Below are 26,063 nucleotides of genomic sequence, written 5' to 3' on the forward strand. Positions count from 1 at the left end.
TACTGGCATGAGACGTGTGAACGCTGTTTCTAAAACTGATTCTTACCCAATACCAAGAACCAATGACTGACTGCTTTGACAGAATAGGTCAAGCCATGTACGTCAGAAAGAATGACCTATTGAATGGGTATTTGCCGATTCCACTGACTGAGCATGTCAAGGGCGTACAGCTTTTGTGACTCAAAATGGACTTTACGAATATAAAGTGATGCCAAGAATGTTGGGCTCAAGAACGGTCCAGCCACCTTCCAGCGGGGCATCAATGACATTACAAGGGATCCTTCTACGAGAGACTTACTGAAGCCAAATTGACTGTAAATTTAGTTTAAAGTGAATTTGCACACGCCCATGTACAATTTTGAAGGCATGTCATAGGCCAAGGTCAGGTACAGCTGATATAAGCAAAGGTGGAAGCTATGTGAAGATATAAAGTTTCACGAAACAGAAAGGAACTTAGGAGATTTCTGGGTATGGCTGGTTACAACCGTAAATTGTGTCAACATTTATCACATGTTGCAGCCCCTCTCAACAATGTGCTGGGCAAAAAGGGGAAATTTGTTTAGGACAGCAATTGTCAGGCTGCTTTTGTGAAAATTAAAGCCATTCTTATGAATTCTGTTATCTAAGCACCAAACTTTGAACGTTCTGTCACGCTGGCAGTAGATGCTGGTGACATTGGTGCTGGAGTTGTCCAATTACAGGAAGAGGCATCGGGTCTTGATCATCCTGTTGGTTATTATTCGCCCGAATTTGACAAACATCAGAGAAATTATTCCACCATTGAAAAAGAAACTCTTGCCTTATTGTTAGCTTTGCAACAAGGGTATTTGGGCACTACTTTGTTTCCTACCCCTAGGAATATTTCTGTAGACAGATCATAATCCACTAGAAGAACAAAAAACAACACCTAATGCGCTGGAGCCAGTCTTTGCAAGAATTTTATTTAGAAATCAAGCGTATCAAAGGCAAAGACAATCTTATTGCTGACGCATTTTTTCGAGTTGGTTGAATGTGATCTGTTCTGACTGCAATCATGATGAGCATTTTTGTGATCATTTCTCATAATATCAGGTATAATGTTTATTAGTTGTTGTACATTTATTTGCAAAGAAAGTGCTCACTTCGTTCAAACTTTCTTTCTCCGAGTGTTACATAACATGTTGAACAATGATAGTAACTGTGTTACATTCTTTCTATCTAGATTCGGTAGACGCTCATTGCATTGTATTTGGACAGTGATTAGTGGTCAGGAATGTAGTACTATCTAAAGTAAGCAGTCGTCAGGAACTTACTATATTTAGATACTAGTGTGGTGTGTTAACGTCAAGTATACCGTAGACTTAGGTGAAATATTCTGTGATGTTCTAGTGCATCTAGACTGGTAATGGCACTGTGTAAACAATTCCAGTAGCTATTTAGACTGTATATATAGTGGGACAAGAGCGTGTTTAGGCATCTCTCACGCATTTCATCACATCAACCAGCGTTCCTGTGAGGATCATTCAACATCCCTGATTCCCTGCATTGGCCATCTCGGAAGCTTGACTACCATCACCACTGGCTGAATATATATTATTATCACTAACATTTGCTATCACCACTGTATTCTTGTAGTTGATACTGACCACTGCGATCATATTATATATTGCCATTGAATATTGTCCTTTCATTGTATTGTGTAATGCCATTGTAATTGCTGTGCAGTTATTTTGTATTGATTTGTAAACCTACTTAATTTTGTAATATATTTGCTAATTGTAAACCATTTGTAGGTTGTTTGTACTTTTACGTACATATTTCTGGGTTAACGTATTATTTCAATTTGGGAATCGACACGTGACAGAAATTTGGGGCTCGACCGGATTATAAATTTAATATATCACAAATTATTTATCAAAATTATTGGATAAACATTTTATTGTCTCAATTTGGGAATCGACACACAACAATAGTTGGAAACAATTGAAGTATAGAAATTAAAATAAACGTCACATTGAAACAATTATCTTATTGAAACTGACGTGTGAATATCTCATTGAAACTCATGTGCGAATATCTCATTGAAACACATGTGCGAATATCTCATTGAAACTGCCATGTGAATATCTCATTGAAACTGATGTGCGAATAGCTCATTGAAACTGATGTGTGAATATATCATTGAAACTTTTATGTGAATATCTCATTGAAACTGATGTGTGAATATCTCATTGAAACTGATGTGCGAATATCTCATTGAAACTGGCGTGTGATTATCTGATTGAAACTGCCATGCGAATATCTCATTGAAACTGGTGTGTGAACATCTCATTGAAACTGGTGTGTGAATATCTCATTTAAACTGCCATGCGAATATCTCATTGAAACTGGTGTGTGAATATCTCATTGAAACTGGTGTGTGAATATCTCATTGAAACTGGTGTGTGAATATCTCATTTAAACTGCCATACAAATATTTCATTTAAACTACCATGTGAATATCTCATTGAAACTGGCATGTCAATATCTCATTGAAACCAACCCGTGAATATTTCATATACACTGATGTGTAAATATATAATTGAAACTGGTGTATAAATAAATCATCTAAACTGCCGTGTGAATATCTCTTAAACTATGAACTATGATCTCACGTAAAACTGCCTCTGTCATTACTCATCTTCTGCAACGCGGTGACAAATAACAGACATATTTAAATTACGCGATGTCATTTAGTAGATTCTGAAGACGACCTTAGCTCTACAACTATGGTAAGTCTAAGTTAAAGTAAAGGATTAAATCTATCAATCTTCGTGCTAAAATAGTTTTGTGAACCGGGCCCTAAGTAAGTGAAATATATCCATTTCAGTATTCACAAGGCTGCCCAATACAAATTATAACGGCAGCTGGACGATTATTACAATGGCCAGCAGCACAGAGTCATGTGCGGGTCACTGGCTTCTAATTAACACTGGAGAATGGCCGGTAGGCCACAGAAGCCTAACATCGTCGATGAGGTGCGGGATGCTGCAGGTTGACCAAAGCGGTATGGTATTCGATACGTGGCAGCTGGTCAGTGATTTGACTGGTTAAAGTTAGAATGTGTTCTGTTGGTCGAGCCTAGACCCTCGGACAGCGGCTAGGCAGGTTTGCCCTCTTACGCCCCCGAGATGCTGCCTGGCCATGTCTGTCTCGTTACCATAATCATGATTTTATATCCATACATGTAGATCGTATATATCTATTATTATGGTAACGGGTCAGGCAGCATCTTAGATGCGTCAGAGAGATCACATATTTTATGGTGTACCCGAATTACAAAGAGTCAATGTCTCAGTTTCACACAAGTCACTAATTGCAGCGTCTGGGCTGGAAAAAGTACGAGAGTCCCCCTTTAATGTGAATACAGAGGAACCATGGCGGACTCAGCCTGTAGCGTTCAGCAGGTGCGGCAGAGGGGATGACGTGCTGGAGAGGGACAAGGGCGTGGTCGCTTGGATGAAGCCGGGCGGGAGGGTGTCGAAGTTGAAGAAGGCGTTGCCCCACGTTGCTGTCGCCAAGATGATGACGGGGACAGATATGATGTTCATGAGGAAGCCACATGTCACCTGGATATACAACAGCTAAGTTAAAGGGGGAATACATACGTTATACGTAACCGCAATTCATTGTTGACAATAACGGTCCAAATGTGGCAAAGTAATTGTCTGAATACATTGCGATTGAAGTCAAACTGTCTCACTGCCTCCATGGTGTAGTGTATGGAGCGTCTGCCCGGTGGGCGGATGTCGGAGGTTCGAACAGCGTCTTACAAAAAAATGTTAAGTGGCCAGCACTTGTCCCATCCCCTGTACGTCGAGTGTCAGGCAGGGAAACAACAAGTACCATCCTTCAACGTATTCTAGTATGAATAGGCCAGAGGTTCCAACCATCTTCCGCTCTCTGGACAGACGCCCGTCAAGTATACCACCACGGAGTCTTTATACAGGCATAAACATCTTATATGTCGTACATGTATACATGCATTTACATTCAGAAATAGTGCAAAAAGTATTTTGCCAAAAAACCACTATTGTTTGTACAAGCAGTTAAGTAGGGTCTGAAAGACATTTTGAAACAGGTCGTTTATTGAAGATGTCACGTACCATATCGATGACCCGCACTTGTCCGGACGAAAATACTATTGCATTTGGCGGCGTTGCTACTGGCAACATGAAGGCGAAAGACGTTGCTAGCGCCGTAGGAAACATGAAGAACAGGGGATTGACGTTCAAGTTGACGGCCTACAAAGAAGACACAATATTTTCAGTAAGGCTGGACATGCAAAGTTCCTTGTATTTGAGGCTCCGAAATTTCGTTTGGTTCCGAGTTTCTTGTTTCTTTCAATCCTCAATCCTCAATAATAAAAGTAAGGATAAGATTTATCTGAACAGGGGAGACGTTTTGGTGTAGGTTCTAATACCGTTATCAAGCAAGTGATGTACAGAGTATGGCTGACGATAATAATACAGTTTCAAAACTGACTGTAAACACCAGACAAACCAGAGGTTGATAGCATAAGGAACAATCAACAAGGGAGGTAACCACGCCGTAGTACGTTTAAATAATCACCAAGGTCATACATGTTATCCGGGGATTAGGGATGGGGTTGTCCTCATTTTAAGTTCTTACTGCTCTTACTGTGTGCATGGGGTACTGGGAGTCCTCGATATTCCAGGGTATTCTATCTCCATTTCATTATGATATACCGCCTGGACCCATCAGCCACCACAGACGTCACTTTCTACATCTCTCTCATCACAAACTGCACAATAATTTCCATCGCTGAAGAGAGTCATTTGATTGGACGGCTACTTTTGGCCTCGCGCCATTCCAACGGGACTCATAACGAAGCTTTAGTAGAGGTCCAGGGTATTTATTTACCTTCAGTGAACTGTGATATTATATCCTGGATAACCGTGGACGTGTGAATCTATTCTGCCCAAAAATCTCCCGAATAATTTTTCTTACGATAAATTATTTCTCTTATCTGTAGGCATTGTATATTTCAACAATGCTTACAGATATGGGAAATAAAATTATCGTAATAAAAGTTCTTCTATATAAGCAGTACACATTACAATACAATACATGGCTCATTTAAAATGAACAATTATACCAGTATACCTTGTATGTTGACACTTGTTTTGAGGTTAGTATTAAATATTGTTGTTGTTACTGTTAATCCTCTACTGTTAATCCTCCACTTGCGATATATATTCTGCACTATGTCCCTCATTCAGTCTTGCTTGACAACGGTATAAGGATCTATACCGAAACGTCGCTTTTTACAGTATTAAAGAAGTTGTTATCCATAAAATTGTGTCTATCTTGTCATCCGCCAACTTCTAAGTAATGCCTATCAAACAAGTTAAATATTACTGTATGTCAATTTATCATGATATTTCCTTTTACAGAGGATATTTATAACTCAGACATGCTAAACATTAGAATCATTAAATAGAGTATGGACTGATGACCAGATGTAAAGTACTGTGCAGGGTTACAATTATACAAAAGCAATGGCTTTAGCTGTTCCGTAGTATTTAAGTATTTCTCTTTGGTTCTTCTTAAAATGTGATCTTTATCATTTCTACGTATACTATGTCTGTAAATAATTTGTTTTTCGATTAAAGTTATGACATTTACTGTATTGTTCCATTTTCTCTTAAATCCAATATTATTCTTTGTAAATTGCACCTTCCATATACTTACAGAATGAGCACATTCACAAAACATGAGTTATTGTTTCATTTTTTTTCTTTGCAGATTGAGCATATTGGAGTCTATATATCCAATATTGTGTAAAGTGCTATTTCTTGTAAGGATATTATGAATTACTTTATTTTGAAACCATCCTAGATTATTACTTTATATGCAATAAATTAATATTTTCCAGAGATTTATTGTCATAATGTTTCTTAAACAGTTTTTCCCACTTTATATGAGTATTTGTTCTTGTAAAGCATAGATCGAATAATATCTGATAGAATATACAGCTTCCCTTTATATTATTTTTTAAAGTGAAAGACATTAAATAGTAGAACTGGGCATGGGTGTACCCTTCTAAAATTTTGTATTTTCTTTTTCAAATAACATTCTCTGATAGCATTTTTAATACCTTGGAATGTTATAAGATCAGTATTAATCTCATACTATTCTTTAATTTCCCAAAACCTATAATCTAAATCCCTGTATATCTCATCGGTTTCCTTAAAATCGATCATTTATAAGTATTACACCTTTCCAAGCCCACTTTGTAAAGCAGTTTGGTTTGTCTCCTAGTTTAATATCATCATTATGCCAAAGAGATTGACTTGCTAGCTCCATATCATTTTTTGCCTTTTTAAAACATTCATTCAGATATGGAGCCCTTGCTTTTAGTACATCACTCTAAAATATGCTTGAAGTATTAGGAATGACATGCTTTGTGACCTAAGATGACTCTGTCAAAAACAATTTGTTAATATTGTGTGCCCATGAAGATGCCAGAGTGGAGCACTCTGTGTTTAATCACCGGTACATTAATACATGTACCTCCTATTTAAGGGATAACAAAATGAAATTTCTTATCATATTTAAAAAAAAAAATTCCCATTCCATACAAAGTGGAAACAATTTTAGAGATTGCAATACTACACTTCTGCCTACTGGCAAAGTTCGAATGGCCAAAAAATTCATTTCTTTTTCTTATTTTAAAACGTTATATCTGAACTATAAATTAACCATTTCTTGGAGTAAGATATCAAAGTCTAATTATTTCACTTTTGTCTGTAACCAATCCACCTTCCATTCATTGCATAGTTTATAGCAGCATCTGCTTTTGGATCCAACCCCAACTAGTTTTAGTGTTGTCTGTATTGACAATAAGTCCAGAAAATCTAGCAAAGCAATGTAGTGTATTCATTACTGCATGGTCATTTTCCAAATCCATCTAATGTTAGCGTTGAGTCGCCTGCAAATCTTCCTTCCCAGTATCTTCTTATCCTCTCTTATCATTAAAGGCCATTATGTCAGCGCATACGAAATAAACAATGGTGAAACTATGTCTCTTTGGCGATAACCTGTGATAGCAAATTAAAGAAAGAGCTTCCAGATCAATGTACCAGAACACTGCATTGTATATCAATAAAGCAGGCTTTTATCCCCTTTTAAATACTTAGGCGGAAATTTAAGAAAAAAATGTAGTACGTTTTTAATAAAACGTCAACTGTGTCAAGACCCTTTTCAACGTCTATCAATAACAGGAGACCCAATATCTGATAAGATCAGTGTCGTCTATCATATCAAACATTAATCTTGTTTGTCCTATACATCTGCCCGGCACAAAACCTTTCTGATCCTCATTAATGTCACTGTTTTACATCACATTTGATATAAAAGTTGATGCAAATTTGTGAGAAACTTTCGCAGAGATATTAGCCGCCAATTTATAAAAAATAATCTTTTGTTGGTTTTCATTTTGACAGGAAATGATTTAATTGAATGTTTCATTATATATATGCTAAGGTCATTCCAGAAAAAAACCTTAAAAACTCTGTGGTGAAACTCTGTTCGCAATGCTTTTACAGTTTCTTCATCTGTGCATTATCCTTCCAAACGCTGTGAAACATTGTCTGATGATTTGCTACTGCAAACAGTTCTTTCTCTCTTGGAAGTCTTTTCGTTTTCTTCGTTGATGTATAGTACATTGTTTTACCTCTTTTTCCTATAGTAACATTTCCCAGAAGAGTTGGCCATTCATTAAATATTTTGTTCCTGCCTAGTAGTTTTATCATCGTATTGATGAAGTGTTGACTGTCTTATTTTCCTTAACATTTCTAAATATTATTTCTCATATAATAACGATTTGTACATTGTGTCACCTGAGACGACAAAATGGATGTTTTCTTGTAACTTCTTGAACAAAGATAAAAAAGGCATCACACACAAGGGTACTTTGAGAATTCCTAAACCGATGACCCCCCTTGAATTATCAGTTCTTTATAATTACTGTAAACTAATTCTCAAACAGTGGTGACATCCTTCACCAAAACCGCCTGAAAAATGGCCATAAAAAAAGGGCACGGTACTTACCAGCTGTGCCATGATTGGCATGATGAGTGTTGCGATGGCGCTGTTGCTGGTCACCTCTGTGGCAAAGGCAACAATGTAGCAGAGAATCAGCAACATCAAGTAGGGATCAATGTGGGAAAACACCCCCAGTTTCCCGCCCAGCCACTCGGAAAGTCCGGAGTCCTGCAATCGAGATTTCGTAATTAACGATTTTTTCCATTACTTTCTATTCCATGTAATATGTCCTGACATTTCAAGGAAGATATTTGTTGTCGAAACAAGAATTCCTCTTGGTGATAATTGTCCAGGCGTGTAACTCCCCTAGCCGGTATATGTCGTTGTAATTGTCAACGATGGTAACTTCCAGGGATGTGCTTGTCCTGCTCATCCTATGATCAACTAGAGGCATCTTTCTTATTTGTGAGGCTCACGCCAGAGAAGACCTAGTCTCAAGGATGAGGCAGAGATCTACTACAAGCTTCCTAACTGTGAGGCTCTCGTAGAGTAGCCAGACCGTAGCATGAGGTGGATATCTACTACAAGCTGTTTTTCTGTGAGGCTCTCGCAAAGAGTAGCCAGCCCGTAGCATGAGGTGGATATCTACTACAAGCTGTTTTTCTGTGAGGCTCTTGCCAGACTTTAGCCAGCCCCCAAGATGAAGTAGTGGTCTACCACAGGCTGCCTACCCGTGAGACTCTTGCCAGGGAGTAGTCAATCCCCAGGATGAGGTAGAGATCAACTACATCGGGTTTACCTGTTATGCTCTCGCAAGAGACTAACCAGTCCTAAGGATGAGGTAGAGATCTACTGTAAGTTGTCTACCTTGGAGGCTCTCGCCAGAGAGTAACCAGCCCCAAGGATGAGGTAGAGTGACCACGGCATCTTCTCATGGACATCCTGCCAGCGGAGGATGGGCCGGATCTTTAGTTTGGTCAAATCTGAGGAATGGAACATGAAGTGTACAGTATTTCATCGACCTACTAAACAACCCAGAACACTGGTGTCACAAGGCGTTTGATTGCGTGAATGTATATTGTCCTGCAAATATAAGCAAACGGTATACTGGAATTTTACGTTTATATCATCGATATCAATATAGATAAAATATCAATTATGTTTTCTTAATAGTAATAATAATAATATTGAAAGTACTGCTGCTGGTGCTACTACTACTACTACTACTACTACTACTACCACTACTACTACCACTACCACTAATACTACTACCACAACTACTACTACGACTACTACTACTTCTACTATTACTACTACCACTACTACTACTACTACTACTACAACTACTACCACTAACACCACTGCTACTACAGCTACACAAACACCTCTACTACCAGTACTACTACTGTTACTACTATACGTCACTATTGTGTGTTACTTATCATCCCTGAGAAATAGCACGTCTACATGTCTTCATTACTCACTAACCTCCAAACCATTTTTCATTGAACGTGAAATGTGAATAAGAATTCCTAATTGAAAACAAAAATTAATGATGTTTTCGAAGGGTCTGTGAATTGTTTGTGGAAACAATTTGTTCCTAGAAACGCTGGACAAAATCGTGATGGATCTTCTGAAAGTTAGACAATGTCATTTCAGCTCCAAAATATTGTTTGGCTCTTCTTAACAGACGAACTATATTATGGTTTTGACTGAAATGTATTCTGGCAATAATCATGGCACTTCTCCCCTTCCCTCGCCATCCCCCAGAATAATAAATGGTGGGTCCCCAGGTCAGAACTGATGATGTGAAATCACCGTAGGAAGTTCAAGATAGTGGCTTGTCAAGAGATGTGAGCGAGATATACTGATAACCCGAGACATAGGGACTGTCGGTGTAGGATCAACAGCTTCTCACCTCCAGGCATTCGTACGCAGAACACATTAGGGACGGTGGCAGGACACACAAACAACAGAAGGCTGATGAAAATGGCAGGTGTTGAATCCGAAACGAATCTGAAAACGTGAGATGACAGTGACATGAGGCATTTAAGAATATAACATGACGTTTCCGTTCAATACTCATGCTTAATAGTATAAGCCATTATCATACACAAATAGCGTAACAGTTTCATAGAGCTAAGCATGTTAGAAGAAGAAGAGGACGAAGAAGAAGAAGGAGAAGAAGAAGAAGTATCCGAAACGAAGCTGAAAACGTGAGATGACGGTGAATAATGAGGTATTTTAGAATATAACATGACGTTTCCGTTCAATACTCATGCTTAAAAGTATAAACCTTTATCATACACGAATAGCTCCACAGTTTCACAGAGCTAAGCATCCCAGCTAACAATTTCACGTTGTGACAACGTTGTGGTAACGTTGGGGATGTTACGTCCAAATAACCTTAATCTGTGGACTCCCATTTATGTTGGCACAACGTCATGGCCTAACGTTGTGTTACGTCATATTCACGTCGTCAGCACGTTGTGATAACGTTGTATTTTACGTTGTGGGGACATTGTATTTTTACGTTGAGGGAACGTTGTATTTGACGTTGTGGTAATGTTGTATTTTACGTTGTGGCAATGTTATAATAATGCGTCCACCTACAACAGTATTCTGTGTACTACCATGGACGTTGTCACAACGACGTGAAACAACTTTGTGTTACAAGGATGAAATACGTTGTGACAACATTATCTCATGACCATTCCCCACTAAAATGTTTTCTTAAAACAACCCAAAAACATGTTCCGGAAATGTTTTTGAATATGCTTTATTCATGTGAATGTGTATGATTCGAGATAAAACCAGGGCGTCGAATAGCCCAGTTAACAGTTAGATCGTGTTTTGCTGACAATGTTCAAAATGTAAAAACACCACTGAGCTGTTAACTAGATACATATGACTATAACAAAGTCAGACACTATGACCCTTTAGGCTTGTACTGCAGGAAACAAAATAAGAATGGCAGACGTGGTAAGGAGTTGACCATTTGATATCCTTGGGTGGGTCGGGGCCTGAAATTTTATCGAAAAAATATATTGTCACCGAAAATATCCAGGTCCCCCAAAATATTGAATGGTCGGTCTCTAATCAAATCTCTGTAGTATACTTCAACTTTCAGTCATGCGACGTCACCATTCAACAAAGAACTCCAAAACACATTTGTGTTGACTTTTTAATATGTTTAGATATACACTTTTCGAATTTTTTGAATGCCAGAATCTTCTTTCTTTGGTGTTCACTTCCACACTTCCACTTCCCTGAAATACAAACAGCTTAATTAATCTCGAGCAGGTATTTGAAAGATATTATATGACGAGAAACATTCATTTGGAGATAAGGCTTTATCAATATTCAAACAAGAATGTATTATGCAAATTTTAATATTCATTCTGAGACATCAAGAATCAGGTTGAATACAAAACGTGGTACATTCTTAGCATTCATTTAAAGCAAAGAAAACACCAATTAACATGGATATAGACAACAGAATGTAACTGTAAACACATGTACTTACGTTAACATAATTCACAGCCCAGGGTTTATTTGGTGTATTCCTCAATGATTCAACATTCATCATTTTATCTTATGGAATGGTCGTTTCCCCCTTGCTGCAACGAAAACATAAAAAAAGTCAAAATATAACTTTTTCAATAAGCATACATTTAGATCTATAGTCTATCAAAAATGATATCATATAATCTCTCAAAAAAGAAACGCAAACGAAAATGGTAATTTGATGCAGCAATGTATTGGTACGGGGTGGGTTTTTCAAAAATATTTGTTTTGTTTATGATTTCTCTGGTGTTTTTGTCTTAAAACGTCATATCCAAACGCGGGAAACTCGGGGATCACATCATGTCGTGGATGGGTATAAAAGATCGATCTCCGTCTTTTTCCATTAGCGTCGATTCTGGTTCAGCGATGAATCGAGATTTCTGTTGGAACGACGCGATGGAAGAATGCGGGTGTACAGACGACCTCATGAACGTTTTGCCGACGCCTGTGTCCCCCAAGTGGACAGATTCGGCAGGGGCAGCGTGATGATGTGGGGAACCATATCCTACACTGGAAGAAGTGAGTTGTACTGATCCAAGGCAACCTGACAGCGCAACGCTACTGCGATCAAGTCCTTCGTCCACACCTCCTTCCCATTATCAACCGCCAGAGGGAGCTATTTCAGCAGGATAACGCCAGACCTCATACGGCACTTGTCACGAGGGCCTTCCTCCAGAATGAGAACATCAATGTGCTGCCCTGGCCCTCCAGATCACCAGACTTAAACCCAATAGAACATCTTTGGGATGCCCTGGATAGACGGGTGCGACAGCTTAACCCACAGCCCCAGACACTCCAGCAACTAGCACATGCACTACAGGCAGAGTGGGCTACACCGTAGCAACATCAGATTCAGAGACTAATTCGTTCTATGCCGAGACGATGTCGCGCAGTTCTGAACGCATTTGGTGGTCATACGAGGTACTGACTTCAGCGCCATCAAACGTCGATGTGTGATTCATAAACTGACTTTTTCCGATATCTTATTAAACAGTGATACCTTGACATTTACTGTGTAAAATTTCTTCGAATTCCATTTGCTATTAACTTGTCCACAGTGTATCAAAAGAAAAAGAAATCTGAAGTTAAAATTCTTATATGCGTTTCTTTTTTGAGAGAGTATATATTGTATAATTGTCTAAAATTTAGGAAAAACTAAATCTAAAGTCCCTATGTATAACGTTCGATCGGACATATCTCCGGCAACAGATATAAGTAACAAAATTATGAGTACCATCATAAAAAAACACCTAATGTCATTTGGTTTCCATATACACCAGTCTGACAAACCGGTCAGGCAAACCAGTGATTGTTATAGTGAGTCACGTCTCAAAACCTCTGTCCGAGTACAATGACACACAATCATGTTTGTACAAACATGGTTTATTGGGGACCTTTTCTAAGCCGGAATCCAAACGGGAACAGATTATTAAACAGTCATTGTACCTAATTACGACTCACATCCCCATCGCAGCGCTGTTTACATAGATCATATGACATTTATTTGTTACTACGTATTATGAACATAATACAGTTCAATATCGTTAAATATAATTCTGTAGTATTGTAGCCTATATGGCAACATATGGAGATCGAACACCGAATGAATATGGTTGCTATCAATATTATTGTATTTTTCATTGGTGCACATTGGCTACACCTATCTCACCTTAATAATCCACAAACGATGACCAACTCACTTACAATATATGGTGATATTAAACTTTTGACTATCGACTAGCTTATCATCACCAGCGAGGACAACACCGCAAACACCCCGTTATAGTGCGCGACGAGAGACTCGTTTTACCTTTGCTCGTTTTCATTAGATGGAGTCGGACGTAGATCTAGTTATAGGAAAAAAGATGAATCGATTCTTTTTTGGAAATAATAAAAATACACATGATAAGCGCCTTGCTACAATAACACTTTATATACAACACCAACAACCAGATGATCCACAGTTAGGCTACTTCAGTCAGTGCTAATTAGGCCAATTCGGAAATTGTATCTTTCGGTCTCTCCCCGAAAATACAATTTTTCATAACATCATTAAGCGCTTTAGACTAGGGCTTAAACTAGCAGCCTACAGTTAGTCGATTGATTTGATACCCTCTTTTTGCTGTACAAGAAGAATCTACACAACCTTTCCCATGGCCTGAATGAACCGCATTGTTTCACAAAAATCAAAGTCAATAGATTAGTACATGTACAGTAAACTTTATATCGTAATGATTTCAGAAATAACAAGGAAGAAATGGCGATAACTGTTAGTGGTCAGTAGGCGATGCATACGTTAGGCCTATGTACAGATCTGTACGCTTACGATCGAAACCCGAACATAATATAACGGCCACAAAACGCTACCAGATTCAATTCTTGTCAAACATATACTGCTTGCCCTTGGTGATTACTCTTGGTATCCATACAATAATAATAATATGGAAAAAAGTCTTGGGCCTCCTTCACCTCTATAAACATAATGTTCTGTGTATCAAATATAAATATCAACACTGACGCTCAGTGAAAGTGACCGGAAAACTGCATTCTAAACCCCGCCACTTCTGAATAATACGATACATTTAAATCATTTGACTGTCTGCATGTACAGAATCATATCAACAAGCGACTGCATTTGAAAAATTAGCTTACCTCATCCGAATTCACAGATCAGCTGTCCAGTTCCAGTTGCTGCACAATCACTTGGTTGTAATATGTCCAGAGTGAGCTTGAACTAATGTGGCTGGTGACAACAAATCTTCCGCGATAATGTGATGTCATTCTGACGTCACTTCACGAGGCAACAAGCTAAACTTTTCAGCATCCGCTCTCACGCCGCAAAAAATGCGCGCCAATTGTTTTTAACTGTACGTTACCAATCCACAACCTTTCCACATCGTTGTGACAACTTCGTGTGTTGGCTGGGATGTTAGAAGAAGAAGAGGACGAAGAAGAAGAAGAGGAAGGAGAAGAAGAAGAAGAATCCGAAACGAAGCTGAAAACGTGAGATGACAGTGACATGAGGCATTTTAGAATATAACATGACATTTCACAGGAAGGAGTCCTAAGTCGGAGAACTTGTACCCAATCCCATTCACTTTTTGTGAATAAAATATATTTAAACCAAACTCCTCGACCCCTGAGGTTAACTTCGAAGCTTACTTTGGTCTGAAAATCTCTCCCCATCCGCCAACCTCACCGAAGTCTCGCGTGATCCACAACACCACGAGAATTCCGAAGAAGATCATAATACACCACTGAGCGAATCTGGAAACCAAAGTAAGGGCGAGTAAGCATTCAGTGAATGAGGAGGGAGTTGGGTTCGACGTTGATTTCTGTACTTCAGCTGGTGTACAAATAGAATTATTACACACATCGCTGAAACAGTAGGTCCGGAACGCAACACGGGTAATTAAACTACTTCTCACAAACACGACTCGTAAAACACATGTAGCAACGAGAAATGAAATTGAGTGAGTGAGTTGGGTTTAACGCCGCTTTTAACAGTATTCCAGTTATATCACGGCGTGTCAGCTTAATGTAGGAGGAAAGCCAGAAGTGATGCAGGTCTCAGACGTTTACCACTTCGGTGAAACCCACGAGCACGGGTATGGTGCTGACAAACCTAGAAACATAATCGGGGCAAACCGGGATTCGAACCCACAATCATAGGTTTCTGGCGTGCCCAAGGGACGCAACTCTGCACTGCGAATCGCGGCGCCTTAGACGACTGGGCCACCCGTGCCCCCCAGAAATGAAATTGAAGCCATTCATATGTTGCAAGAGATTCGCGGTGTTATAAAAGGTTAACCTTAATGGAGATTGCAGTGGGGGAGAAATAATCAAATACATACTCTGCAAAAAAGAAAGAAATGCAAATGAAGTAGCTGCTGGTGTTCATACAAACATAATAATAGAGATGAATTGGTCATTTCTGCATGGATTGGGGCTGATTTGTGTGGAAAGAATGAAACACACCAACATGACATGCACGTGCAGCAGCTCTTGTTGGGCTATAAAAAAAAACCCTTTGGGTTTATATTTCCGTGCTATCACTATGTTACAGCAAGTAAACAGCAAAAACATTCCACGAATGACGGAAGCCCAAAGCAACAACCCCATCATCATCAGCTGTAGCCAGGCATTTCCACGTTGCATCAAGCACCATTACAAGACTGTGGAACCCTATTCACACACGGCACAACACGTGATCGTGTCACGACTCGAGCACAGGACAGATTCATACGGCTACGACACTTATATGAAAGATCCACCACAACTACGGCAGCTTGAAAATCTACCGTTCCATGTGTGCCATCTGTGGATTATTTACATGATATATAATATATACATCTAACGTCACTTTGGTGCTTTTTTGCAGAGCATATCTAGTCACTGGATATCAGCTAACAATGGAACAGCTGCTTTCATTAAGCGGAGAAAACTCCAAGTCACTTCTGGTAACACTAGATAACAAAGGAAGGTTTGTGATGTTAGTTGTTTGTAAATGTGTATGCTCCAAAGACTTTCAGAATCATTTGTGGTTTGATTTAGCACAACACGAATTGAACTGAACAAGCAAGAAAAGTAAACTGGGTAACGATGCTAATCTCTATGCACGAACTATCATCCAGAGTTTTTACAAGTTGTGTCTGTAATGAATTATGAACATTCCGACTATTCATATTTGAAATGAATTAACGCATGTGTGATGACTGTAACACTCCTATGGAGGATTAGAGATAACACTAATGAACAGAGGTCTATCAGCAGTCCTTAGACCATATTAAAATACTTTTCATGCGGAATTTACAGTATACATCTCAAACAGAGATTATGACAGTACCTCACAAGCGTGAATAGTCAATAACATTGTTGTATAAACAGGCAAAACTCCACTCCAAATTGAGAAAGTAGATTAATAACTTTACTTCATATACACTGTAAAATAATAGTAAAAGCTATTTCTAATAGATTTAAAAATGTACTTCCCAATTTATCCACCCTGCCCAGACAGGTTTTGTAAACTTTATATATATTGGTGAGAATATGTCATTTTTTATTGGATCTTTTAGAATCGTATGATTGAGATATTGCTTTGATTGATTCACTAAAATTTGGCTTTCGACTCCATAGAATGACATTATATGCTGAAATGTTTCAAAAAGCTAAATGTTTGAGTCAAAATGTGTGAATGTTTTTCCTTCATACATGATGAAACTAGTGTTGTGTTATTAACAAGAGTAGAGCAATATATTGGTTTCCTTTGAACAGATGTGTCAGACAAGGATGCCCTTTCAGTCAATATCTTTTAACATTATGGCCATACAGAATCATCCATTATCAAGAGAAGTTAATTGAATTGAGATATTGTATTTTTGTTGGATGCATCCACACCAGCTCCAGGGACAGATCGTAAATGAACATAGCCAGTCTAAACATATTTATTGAATTTCAATTAAAAAGAGAATCTCTATGCCTTGTAAGTTTGTAGAATCATCACAGATAGACAAGATAAATGCTTTTGTTATAGATCTTTCACTACAATAAGCCGAAGGAACTGCAGTTTAAGATTATGCGTAACATTGGTCTATGTAAGATGAGGCTTTTTAAACTCAACATAAGTAAAATACCAGATCGTGATGTTTGTGAAACAGAAGATGATATAACCTATTTCTTTTTGGCTGTGGTAATGTTGCTGAAATGATGAAAGATTATGAAACATTCCTCAGAAAGTATACATAGCAACCCCTTCAGTCAATACATGGTATGGTTCATTGGATAAGACTGATCTTGTATTGGATTGTCTGCAAGTTGCATTACTGATTTGAAGTCAATAAAATATGATAAAAATCCATATCACGACCTTAACAGGTCATTAATTGATCTGCACATATATAATATAGTTCATTGTATATTACAGAAGACCCGTAGTCCCTGACTATGGTCATGTTTATCGTGGTTGAGTATGATGGGAATGCAAATAAATGAAAACGTAAAAAGAACATAGATGTAACAACATACGATCCTTCTATCTCTTGAAATATATGAATGGTTACAACACAACTGGACTGTCGTGTGGCATGAAAACATTATCCAATGTGAACGTGTGAGACGCCTTTGTAATTAGACTTGCTGCTGCTATGCTGTCTTCTTGATAGTGCAAGTACTTGCGAATTGTTCGAGGTAAACATACGGGACGGGTCCAAGTTTCCGGAACTCGTGTCGTATAACAGCTTTAACCCTCTTCCTGGCGTCGTTGTTTGCAACACCAGTGAAACAGTCACAGAAACCTCTGAAATAAATGTGTGCGTGAGTTTGGATTATCGTGCTTTGAATGATAGTTGGTTGTTGGACTCGTGAAGGTCAGTGTTGAACAGGTCTTTAGCAACCCATGCTTGCCGTAAAAGGCGACGATGCCTGTCGTAAATGGCGTGATATGGCTCTCTGACTTGGTTGACCAATGTCATCGTATCCCAATTGCGTGATATCAATCACTGGATTGTCTGGTCCAGATTCGATTATTTACAGACCGCCCTAATATAGCTGGAATATTGCTGAGTACAACGTTAAGCAACAAACAAACAAACAAACAAAAGTTGGTAGTTGTGGCAGCTGGTTCTGTGTAGAGAGTACATGTCACAAATCAGAGGAAGTTAGAATCATTAGAGTACAATGTAGGTGGACGGGGGCCCGTGCTTAACTCCTAAAGATTTCTAGAGCTCCGGTTCTACCTCACACTGAAATATAGGTTACATGGTGTGTCGTCTTTGGCAGACACTTAGTTCAAAGTATGCCTCTCTTCACACAGCCGTTAATGGATACCCGGCAGGATGAGATTGTATTGTTACTGTAAACTTTCTAGCGCATCTTACTCCACAGGAGCAGACAATAACATTGTTTGTACACATTGATCCAATGACCAGGCAATGATATGTATCCCTTAAAAAGTCGTTCAACGTTAGTTAGAACCAGTTGTGCTGCCATCAGTACCTGCATCTGAGAAAATAGATCTGCATCCAGATCCAGAGAAGGACGAGCACGATGAGGGAGAGAGGGACGCCGTACACCAACCACGTGCTAAACGTGATGGGAGACGTGGCGTTGTTGTCGGCGAAAATTCTGAAATTTAAGGATTCCAGTCGTTATTCCTTGAGACCGCGTGAGTGAACACAAGTTTAACTTTGGAGGAACGTACAAACGACAACTATGGTAGATGTACGGTACTAATAGACTCCATTCCTCAGAGAGATATAGGAGTCAAACCTAAGACCAGTTGATCCTGGGAACTAAGGGACACAACTCTGTATGGTGAGCTGCGATGCCAGAGACCAGTGGACCACTTATGAAATTCCATGTGTGGGTATCCAGTTTCAATACGTAAAAATACATAACATAGAATGCTCGGCAAAAGAAAGTATGCACATGTATACCAAACGATTTGACAAAACAAATGACAAACGTTGTCAAAACAATGCTGAAAACAGCCTCCGAAACAATGCAAACTTAAGTTCCAAAACCCAACTATGATACCCGTATGCCTTACCAATACATCACCATCGAATAACCATTACTTGTCTGATTACGTTTCAGCCACCATCGGGGGCACGGGTGGCCCAGTCGTCTAAGGCACCGCAATTCGCTGTGCAGAATTGCGTCCCTTGGGCACGCCAGAACCCTATAATTGTGGGTTCGAATCCCGATTCGCCCCGATTATGTTTCTAGGTTTGTCAGCACCATACCCGTGCTCGTGGGTTTCACCGAAGTGGTAAACGTCTGAGACCTGCATAACTTCGGGCTTTCCTCCTACATTAAGCTGACACGCCGCGATATAACTGGAATATTGTTAAAAGCGGCGTTAAACCAAACTCACTTACTCACTCAGCCACCATCAAACATGGGCGTATACGACAATACTGTCTGTTGTCCGGCAGTTTAATACAATCAGACATATATGTCTGGAAACCTCTGTCATTATAGAACGGTCCATAAGTTGATCTTGTATACTTACATATCAGACTGCCCCTTCAACACGAGATTTGGGCCAGTTCCCGTGAGACTTGCGATGCCACCAATATTCGCAGCATAACAGATACTCAGATACATTGCTTTGCACATGCGCAGGTGTTTAGCTTCTTCTTCCTGTGTTGCCTTGGCACGGGCAGATCTGGAACAATGGCAGGTATTTAGATCAGTGCATCGGCCAACATCCCCTTAGAAAAGGGATGCATGCCGATGTCGTTTACAAGCACATCCTGGTAAACAAGGGACAATAAATCACACAACTACTGGGTGAGGTGAGGTAAGGAAAAATGGGGTTTTACATCATGTTCAAAATCGTTGTACTTATAAAGCGGAGTGCATGCACGTGTGTGTGTGTGTGTGTGTGTGTGTGTGTGTGTGTGTGTGAGAGAGAGAGAGAGAGAGAGAGAGAGTGTGTGTGTGTGTGTGTGTGTGTGTGTCAGACAAGGTATTCTGACTCCGAGTCGACAAGTCGTTGTTTTATCCCCTTTATGCCGTGCGCTATGCAGGGTAACAACAAGTACCACCATCTTGTAACGTATCACGCGGCCGGAGATCGAGCCCCCTACATTTCGCTCTCCGACTGGACACTTTACCATCAGACCACAGAGGCGTCACATCCTTAGTGGGAATAAAAGAAAACTGACCTGGATGGTTTACGCACGCTATTATTGAAACAGTATATAAATGTTCTTTCAAACTGCGATTTTTCTCCAAGGTGCCTTTTACGTTTGACATTCACAATTTGCAGTAGCAAAGTTACATACATGTATTCACAGTTCAACAACGCGATTGCCACGTTGAATGAAAAATCTATGTGTGATATGTTGTAAGAAAGAACAGGTTGTTCCGTAACTTTGCAGCAAACAATAGGAAAGACGTCTTGTCAATGTTACTGTGAAGACACTCCAGCGATTGAAATCATAATCCACGCCAGCGGGGTAAGAAGATGTTGGAGATCCGTATGCGCACTCAGAACACGACTTGCAAACATTAGGAATATGAAAATGAGAAAAGTAAAAGCTGTTATATCACTGGAATGACAGCAAATGCGACTTGTGCTGCCAGTGTAGCTCTGGGTATTTGACTACAGGCTATTGCGAAGACTGGATGAAGTTGAAACGCGTGTCAGTGGTTACCCTACATACCTGGTGTATTGTCCCTACCCTACCCAACCCCAACCCCAACCCCAACCCCACATACCTGGTGTGCTGTCCCTACCCAACCCCAACCGCAACCCCACATACCTGGGGTGCTGTTCTGGTGTTGCTCCTAAGGGTTGAACTTTTGTGTCGTTACTGACGTCCACCTTCGTCAGGTCCTCGACAGGCTTCTTCACGTCATCGCCGATGAGCGTCATCTCGAGTTTGGCGCAACCATTTGCTGTTGATGAAGCTGCAGAAAATTGAACGTGAATGTCATTGTGCGGTAATGATGCTTATAAATAACGACAATCAAATGACTGGGTACACCCCTGTGAAGATAAAAGTTTCTCATACTGTAAACATACTGTAAACAAAAGAAGGTACACCAAAGAAGCATTTATGAAAGTAATTGACCACTGCAAAAATGTATGAAAACAGAATGCAGGTAAGTATGTTGAACTATATTTCATTACAATATATCATTAAAAAAATCAGCATTATTAATATTCTTACATAGTGCAGAAGCACTATACATAAAGTACCAGAAATAAAGCTGAAATACTGGCGGGAAAAAAATAATTCTGCTTCATATTGGTTCCATAAAACTAAATTTATTCTGAAATTAAATATTGAGTTTTTTAATACATATTTACATGTATGAAGACATCTCTTCGTCTTTCAGGGCACGATTCACAATTTGCATGTTAATGCTATGCTCGGTGCACAATTTGCATGTTTATGCTATGCTCGGTGCACAATTTGCATGTTTGCGTGTTAGTTGGGAGGATGATACTCACACACGTGGTTTGTGAATGAGAACAGCGCGCAATGATTCTTCAGCTATCAGGTGCTTATTAACACAATGTTGTTTAATCCTACATAACGCTTACGCAATGCCACGGCTTGCTGAAAATCAGCATCTACTGAATATTTTTACATGTGGTGTCCTACGTTCCCACACAGCAAACAATGCCCCTTGCGAATAAACGCGAGTATATTTGAATACCCTTACATTGCCCTTCCTGGTCGCCATGACCGGAAGTCTTCAGTTGCTGCAGGACTGCCTGCAAGATGGGAATCATCATGGCGGTGGTGGCGGTGTTGGAGATCCACATGGATAGGAACCACGTGACCGCCATCAAGCACGACATCAACCTGAAACACACACTCATGACGTATCAGATTGTTTTCGTCAACCGCTCTCTCATGGTTACCTTTTTAACAAATATTCCTACCATTTCGGTTCTGCTCCAACCAACATCAACACTCCGATTGCTATACGTTTGTGAAGATCCCATGTTTCTATGGCAACTGCCACTGTGAGACCTCCAAGAAATAACGCTGAGGCGTCCTGAAAACAAATATATATGGAGTTTTAAACAAAAATATTTCTAATGTTCTGCTGGATGCTATTTTGTTTCTTTAAATAAATCAGAAAACATTAATCTTCAGAATATCTGATTAACTTATACCCACGCTGAAAAGGAGAGACATCGCAAGCTGGAACCACACCTCTTCATACTTGGTCACATTCCTGTTCATGATGTGACTGGGCTATGGCCAGGAATACTCTTAAAACATTAACGGTGTAATTAATTTATATACTGAACAACACAAGTTCCTGTGACATTGAGTAAGATTTAATGCAAAGTTATGTTTTTTACCAAATCTAAATTGCGTGATTTCTTAAAAAACCCATGAACATTCCAAAATGCCAATTTAAAAATCAATAGAGTGTGTGTCCACCTCTGGTTGCGATGCAAGCAACACATCTTCGTCTGATGGAATGGACCAGGCGTCGCACAAAGTCCTGTGGGATATCTGTCCATATCTGCTGGAGCATGTTTCGAAGTTCCTGGAGTGAAATACGTGGTTGACGTGGAAGGCGCCGATCCATCTCATCCCACATGTGCTCGATTGGTGAGAGATCAGGGGAGCGAGCCGGCCGGACATTCACGTTGTTTTGTTGAAGTGTATCCTGAACAAGTCGAGCAATGTGAGGCCGGGCGTTGTCATGTTGAAAGGTAATGCCTGGGCCATGACGACGCAAAAACGGAAGAACAACATGGCCGATGATCTCGTCGCGGTAGCGCTGTCCATTGAGATGTCCCTCTACCACTATCAAACGGGTCCTCTGTCTTGCTGTAATTCCACCCTTACCATAACGCTGCCACCCCCGAACCGATCTTCTTCCGTGACACAATGATTGACGTTCACCTCGACGTCGGTACACTCGAATCCGTCCATCGCTGTGGCTGAGGTGAAAACGAGACTCATCAGTGAATAGAACTTGTCCCCACTGCATGGCTGTCCAGCGTAGACGCTGTCTGCACCACTGTAGACGTGCTTGACGGTGGTTTCCTGTCAAAATGGGACGTCTGGCGGGTCTTTTGGTGACAATCCCTGCACATCTGAGGCGACGACGTACGGTTTGTGAAGATATTCGCCGAAGGCCAGGGATGCTTCTTGCAGTCACTGTTGCTGGCTGGAATCGATTTTGTCGAATATTGGTTACGCGTGGCCTGCCACTCCGAAGATGGTTTCTGACTGCAAATGGTGTTTCTGTGGACGTTGAATTGTCTTGTAACATCACGTTGACTCGATCCTGCTTCAAGCAGGCCAATCGCTCGCAGACGCTCATTTTCGGATAGGCGTGGCATTTCGTAATGTTGAATAATTGCGTCATTTAGTTGTTTTTCTAAGTGGTTGTTGTCAGCACGATGCTAAACAATGCATATGGAATCCGGTTAACGCACATGTTTTTATACCCATTCTTGGGTAGTGAAATGCATGGGGCTTGCATAAAAGTCAACTTTTGCATGGAATGCATGCTTTTCTGTAGCAGTGGCGTTTTTGTGACTTGATTCCATACATGTACTACAATATTGAAAACCAAACTTGTTTGAAAAATACACTAAAATATTGGTGTCACAGGAAGTTTTGTTGTTGAGTATATGCTACCTACTCTATCTGGGTGAAGCACTGACATTGTAATTTAGTCATCTGCTTTCTTAGTCTTTCTATTCAAATGTCATATGTCAATAGCTGCGCGAAGCATTGGCGGTGTTCATCGTTCATCTGTTTACTTAGTCTGTCTGTCTTTATGTCATATGTCAATAGCTGCGTGAAGCATTGACAGTGTTCATTGTTCATCTGTTCACTTAGTCTGACTGTCTTTATGTCATATGTCAATAGCTGCGTGAAGCATTGACAGTGTTCATCGTTCATCTGTTTACTTAGTCCGTCTGTCTTTATGTCATATGTCAACAGCTGCGTGAAGCATTGGCGGTGTTCATCGTTCATCTGTTTACTTAGTCTGTCTGTCTTTATGTCATATGTCAATAGCTGCGTGAAGCATTGACAGTGTTCATCGTTCATCTGTTTACTAAGTCTGTCTGTCTTTATGTCATATGTCAATAGCTGCGTGAAGCATTGACATTGTAAGTCATTAATCTGTTTCCCCAATCTATCTGTTTTTATGTCAATAGCTGCACGAAGCTGTTGGAGTTATATTAAAGGTGTACGATCAGCACCATGTCAACATTTCCTCCAACATTAGGCTGACACACCTTGATATCACTCACTCACTCACTCACTCACTCACCCACTCACTCACTCGGTATGTGGTTGCCAAGGATGCTTGTTGCTGACACTGAGATATGTTATTGGCTCTAAGGTATTTGGCTGACATTGAGATTGATTTGTTGCCGACGTCGCGGGTACTCACGTTGAAGTATGTTGCGGACACCGTTTTGGCTGGGAGCAGTCCCATCATGGGGAAGAGGAAGATGGGGATGAGAGACGTGACTGCGATGGGCACGGCCTCCGTGATCCAGAACACGGCCATCACCAAGATCACGTAGGCGCAGTTGGTTTTCTGTAAGGACAGAACGTAATCCAAACATGGGAACTATAACACTGATACTACACACAGCATTGTGCCGTGACATATGTCAGGGATCGGTTTTCACAGGTCAGTTCCTGCATAACTTTTACAAACTACGTCAATAAAGTAAGAGGTTTACAATTATGAGATTCTATACATCATCCAAGCTGCTGAAGATACATACCGGGTCATCAGCTACGAGAGGTAGTGGCAACAAGATAATTGGTGTCAGCAGGACAATCACCACGTTGCGGATCCCCCACAGTTGCCGCCATATTGACGGTCTCTCACACAGTTGCTGATCAACACAACCCCTCGAGCTGGGCTGCTCAAACTTAGGTACCAGGGGGTCTTGCTGGTCGTCTGGGGGTAGGGTGTAGGTCGTGGTAGAGGGCGGGTCCATGCTGGCACGCCACAGGTTGATGCAACCCTGTACGGAGCTCCACCCTAGGACGAGCGTGAGGAAGATGGCGCCTCTCTCGTTCCTGTGGAGACAGCGCCGCAAGGGTTTGGTTGATCCTATCAGTTGCAGGATCCGCTTGGTGTTGTTCGACTCCTAGAATCTCCCTCTGTGTGATCATTGGCTGGTAACCCCATACTTGGATCCACCTGAGTCACGTAGGGCATTCTTGCAACATTAAGATGTCGTTTGAGATATGACTAAAATAGTGTGACATAATCATTATCATACATAAAGCGAGAAAAACCTGCCCAAATCCAATAGACATCTCTGCATAGAGCAGAGTCGATTGTACGATTCAGACTATATCCGGAACATGTGCTTATGAGTCATTATCCAAAAGTGATGATACGAGGTGTTCGCGAAAAGATAAGCGCATCGTGCCCCACCTGTGGCACCCGTCACAAACACATGCAAAGGCAAGACAATTGTTTACCTGAAATACACAGGAAATAGTCAAAATAGGGAATTGCATCGCACATCATTTTTGTCACTGATGCGTCAAATTTGGAAATGTCCCCCACATGCCTACTATAAAACGTTTTGAAAGCTTTACAGAGGCCTAGTCCTAATCATAAGAAATCTCCATTCTCAATTGTGTCATTTCTGACTATATCAGAGCAGGCAATGGTATGAATCACTTTCAAATTGTGGTCATACCAAGTGTTAGTGAAAAGATGAGCGTATCTTGCCCCACGGTGATCACAAACACATGCAAAGGCAAGTCATAAACCATATCATGATTCATGAGTGCTTCATAAAAGATCGGTGCCTTCAACGAAAATATCCACATGCTACAGTTAGAGGTTTATGACAAAAGAGAGAAAAAAACAAAACACATGGTCAGATCTTTGGGTTTTGATTTTGATAATATATTTCATGTTTTTCTCCTTCGAAATTTGTTTCTGCGAAAGGAGACGATTCATGTTTTTCAGAGGACAATTTTTCACGACAT

General features: G+C 40.2%; 1 protein-coding gene across 1 annotated transcript; it reads right to left on the minus strand.

Annotated features, from left to right (window-relative positions):
* Positions 1–911: 911 nt before the first annotated feature.
* On the minus strand, positions 912–25,256 carry LOC124151872 (solute carrier family 13 member 2-like). Its single transcript, XM_046524542.2, has 14 exons — positions 24,833–25,256; positions 24,490–24,639; positions 21,998–22,113; positions 21,775–21,917; positions 20,865–21,012; positions 19,607–19,762; positions 18,589–18,717; positions 17,792–17,890; positions 14,758–14,862; positions 9,947–10,044; positions 8,896–9,011; positions 8,095–8,256; positions 4,125–4,262; positions 912–3,587 (listed from the first exon to the last, which is right to left on the minus strand). The coding sequence occupies exons 1-14, from the start codon at positions 25,049–25,051 to the stop codon at positions 3,405–3,407; spliced, it is 1,962 nt and encodes a 653-aa protein (XP_046380498.2). The 5' UTR covers positions 25,052–25,256; the 3' UTR covers positions 912–3,404.
* Between the last annotated feature and the right edge of the window lie 807 nt (positions 25,257–26,063).

Source organism: Haliotis rufescens, unplaced genomic scaffold, assembly GCF_023055435.1.
Source record: "Haliotis rufescens isolate VD_foot unplaced genomic scaffold, xgHalRufe1.0.p SCAF_15, whole genome shotgun sequence".
Classification (NCBI taxonomy): Eukaryota; Metazoa; Mollusca; class Gastropoda; order Lepetellida; family Haliotidae; genus Haliotis; species Haliotis rufescens.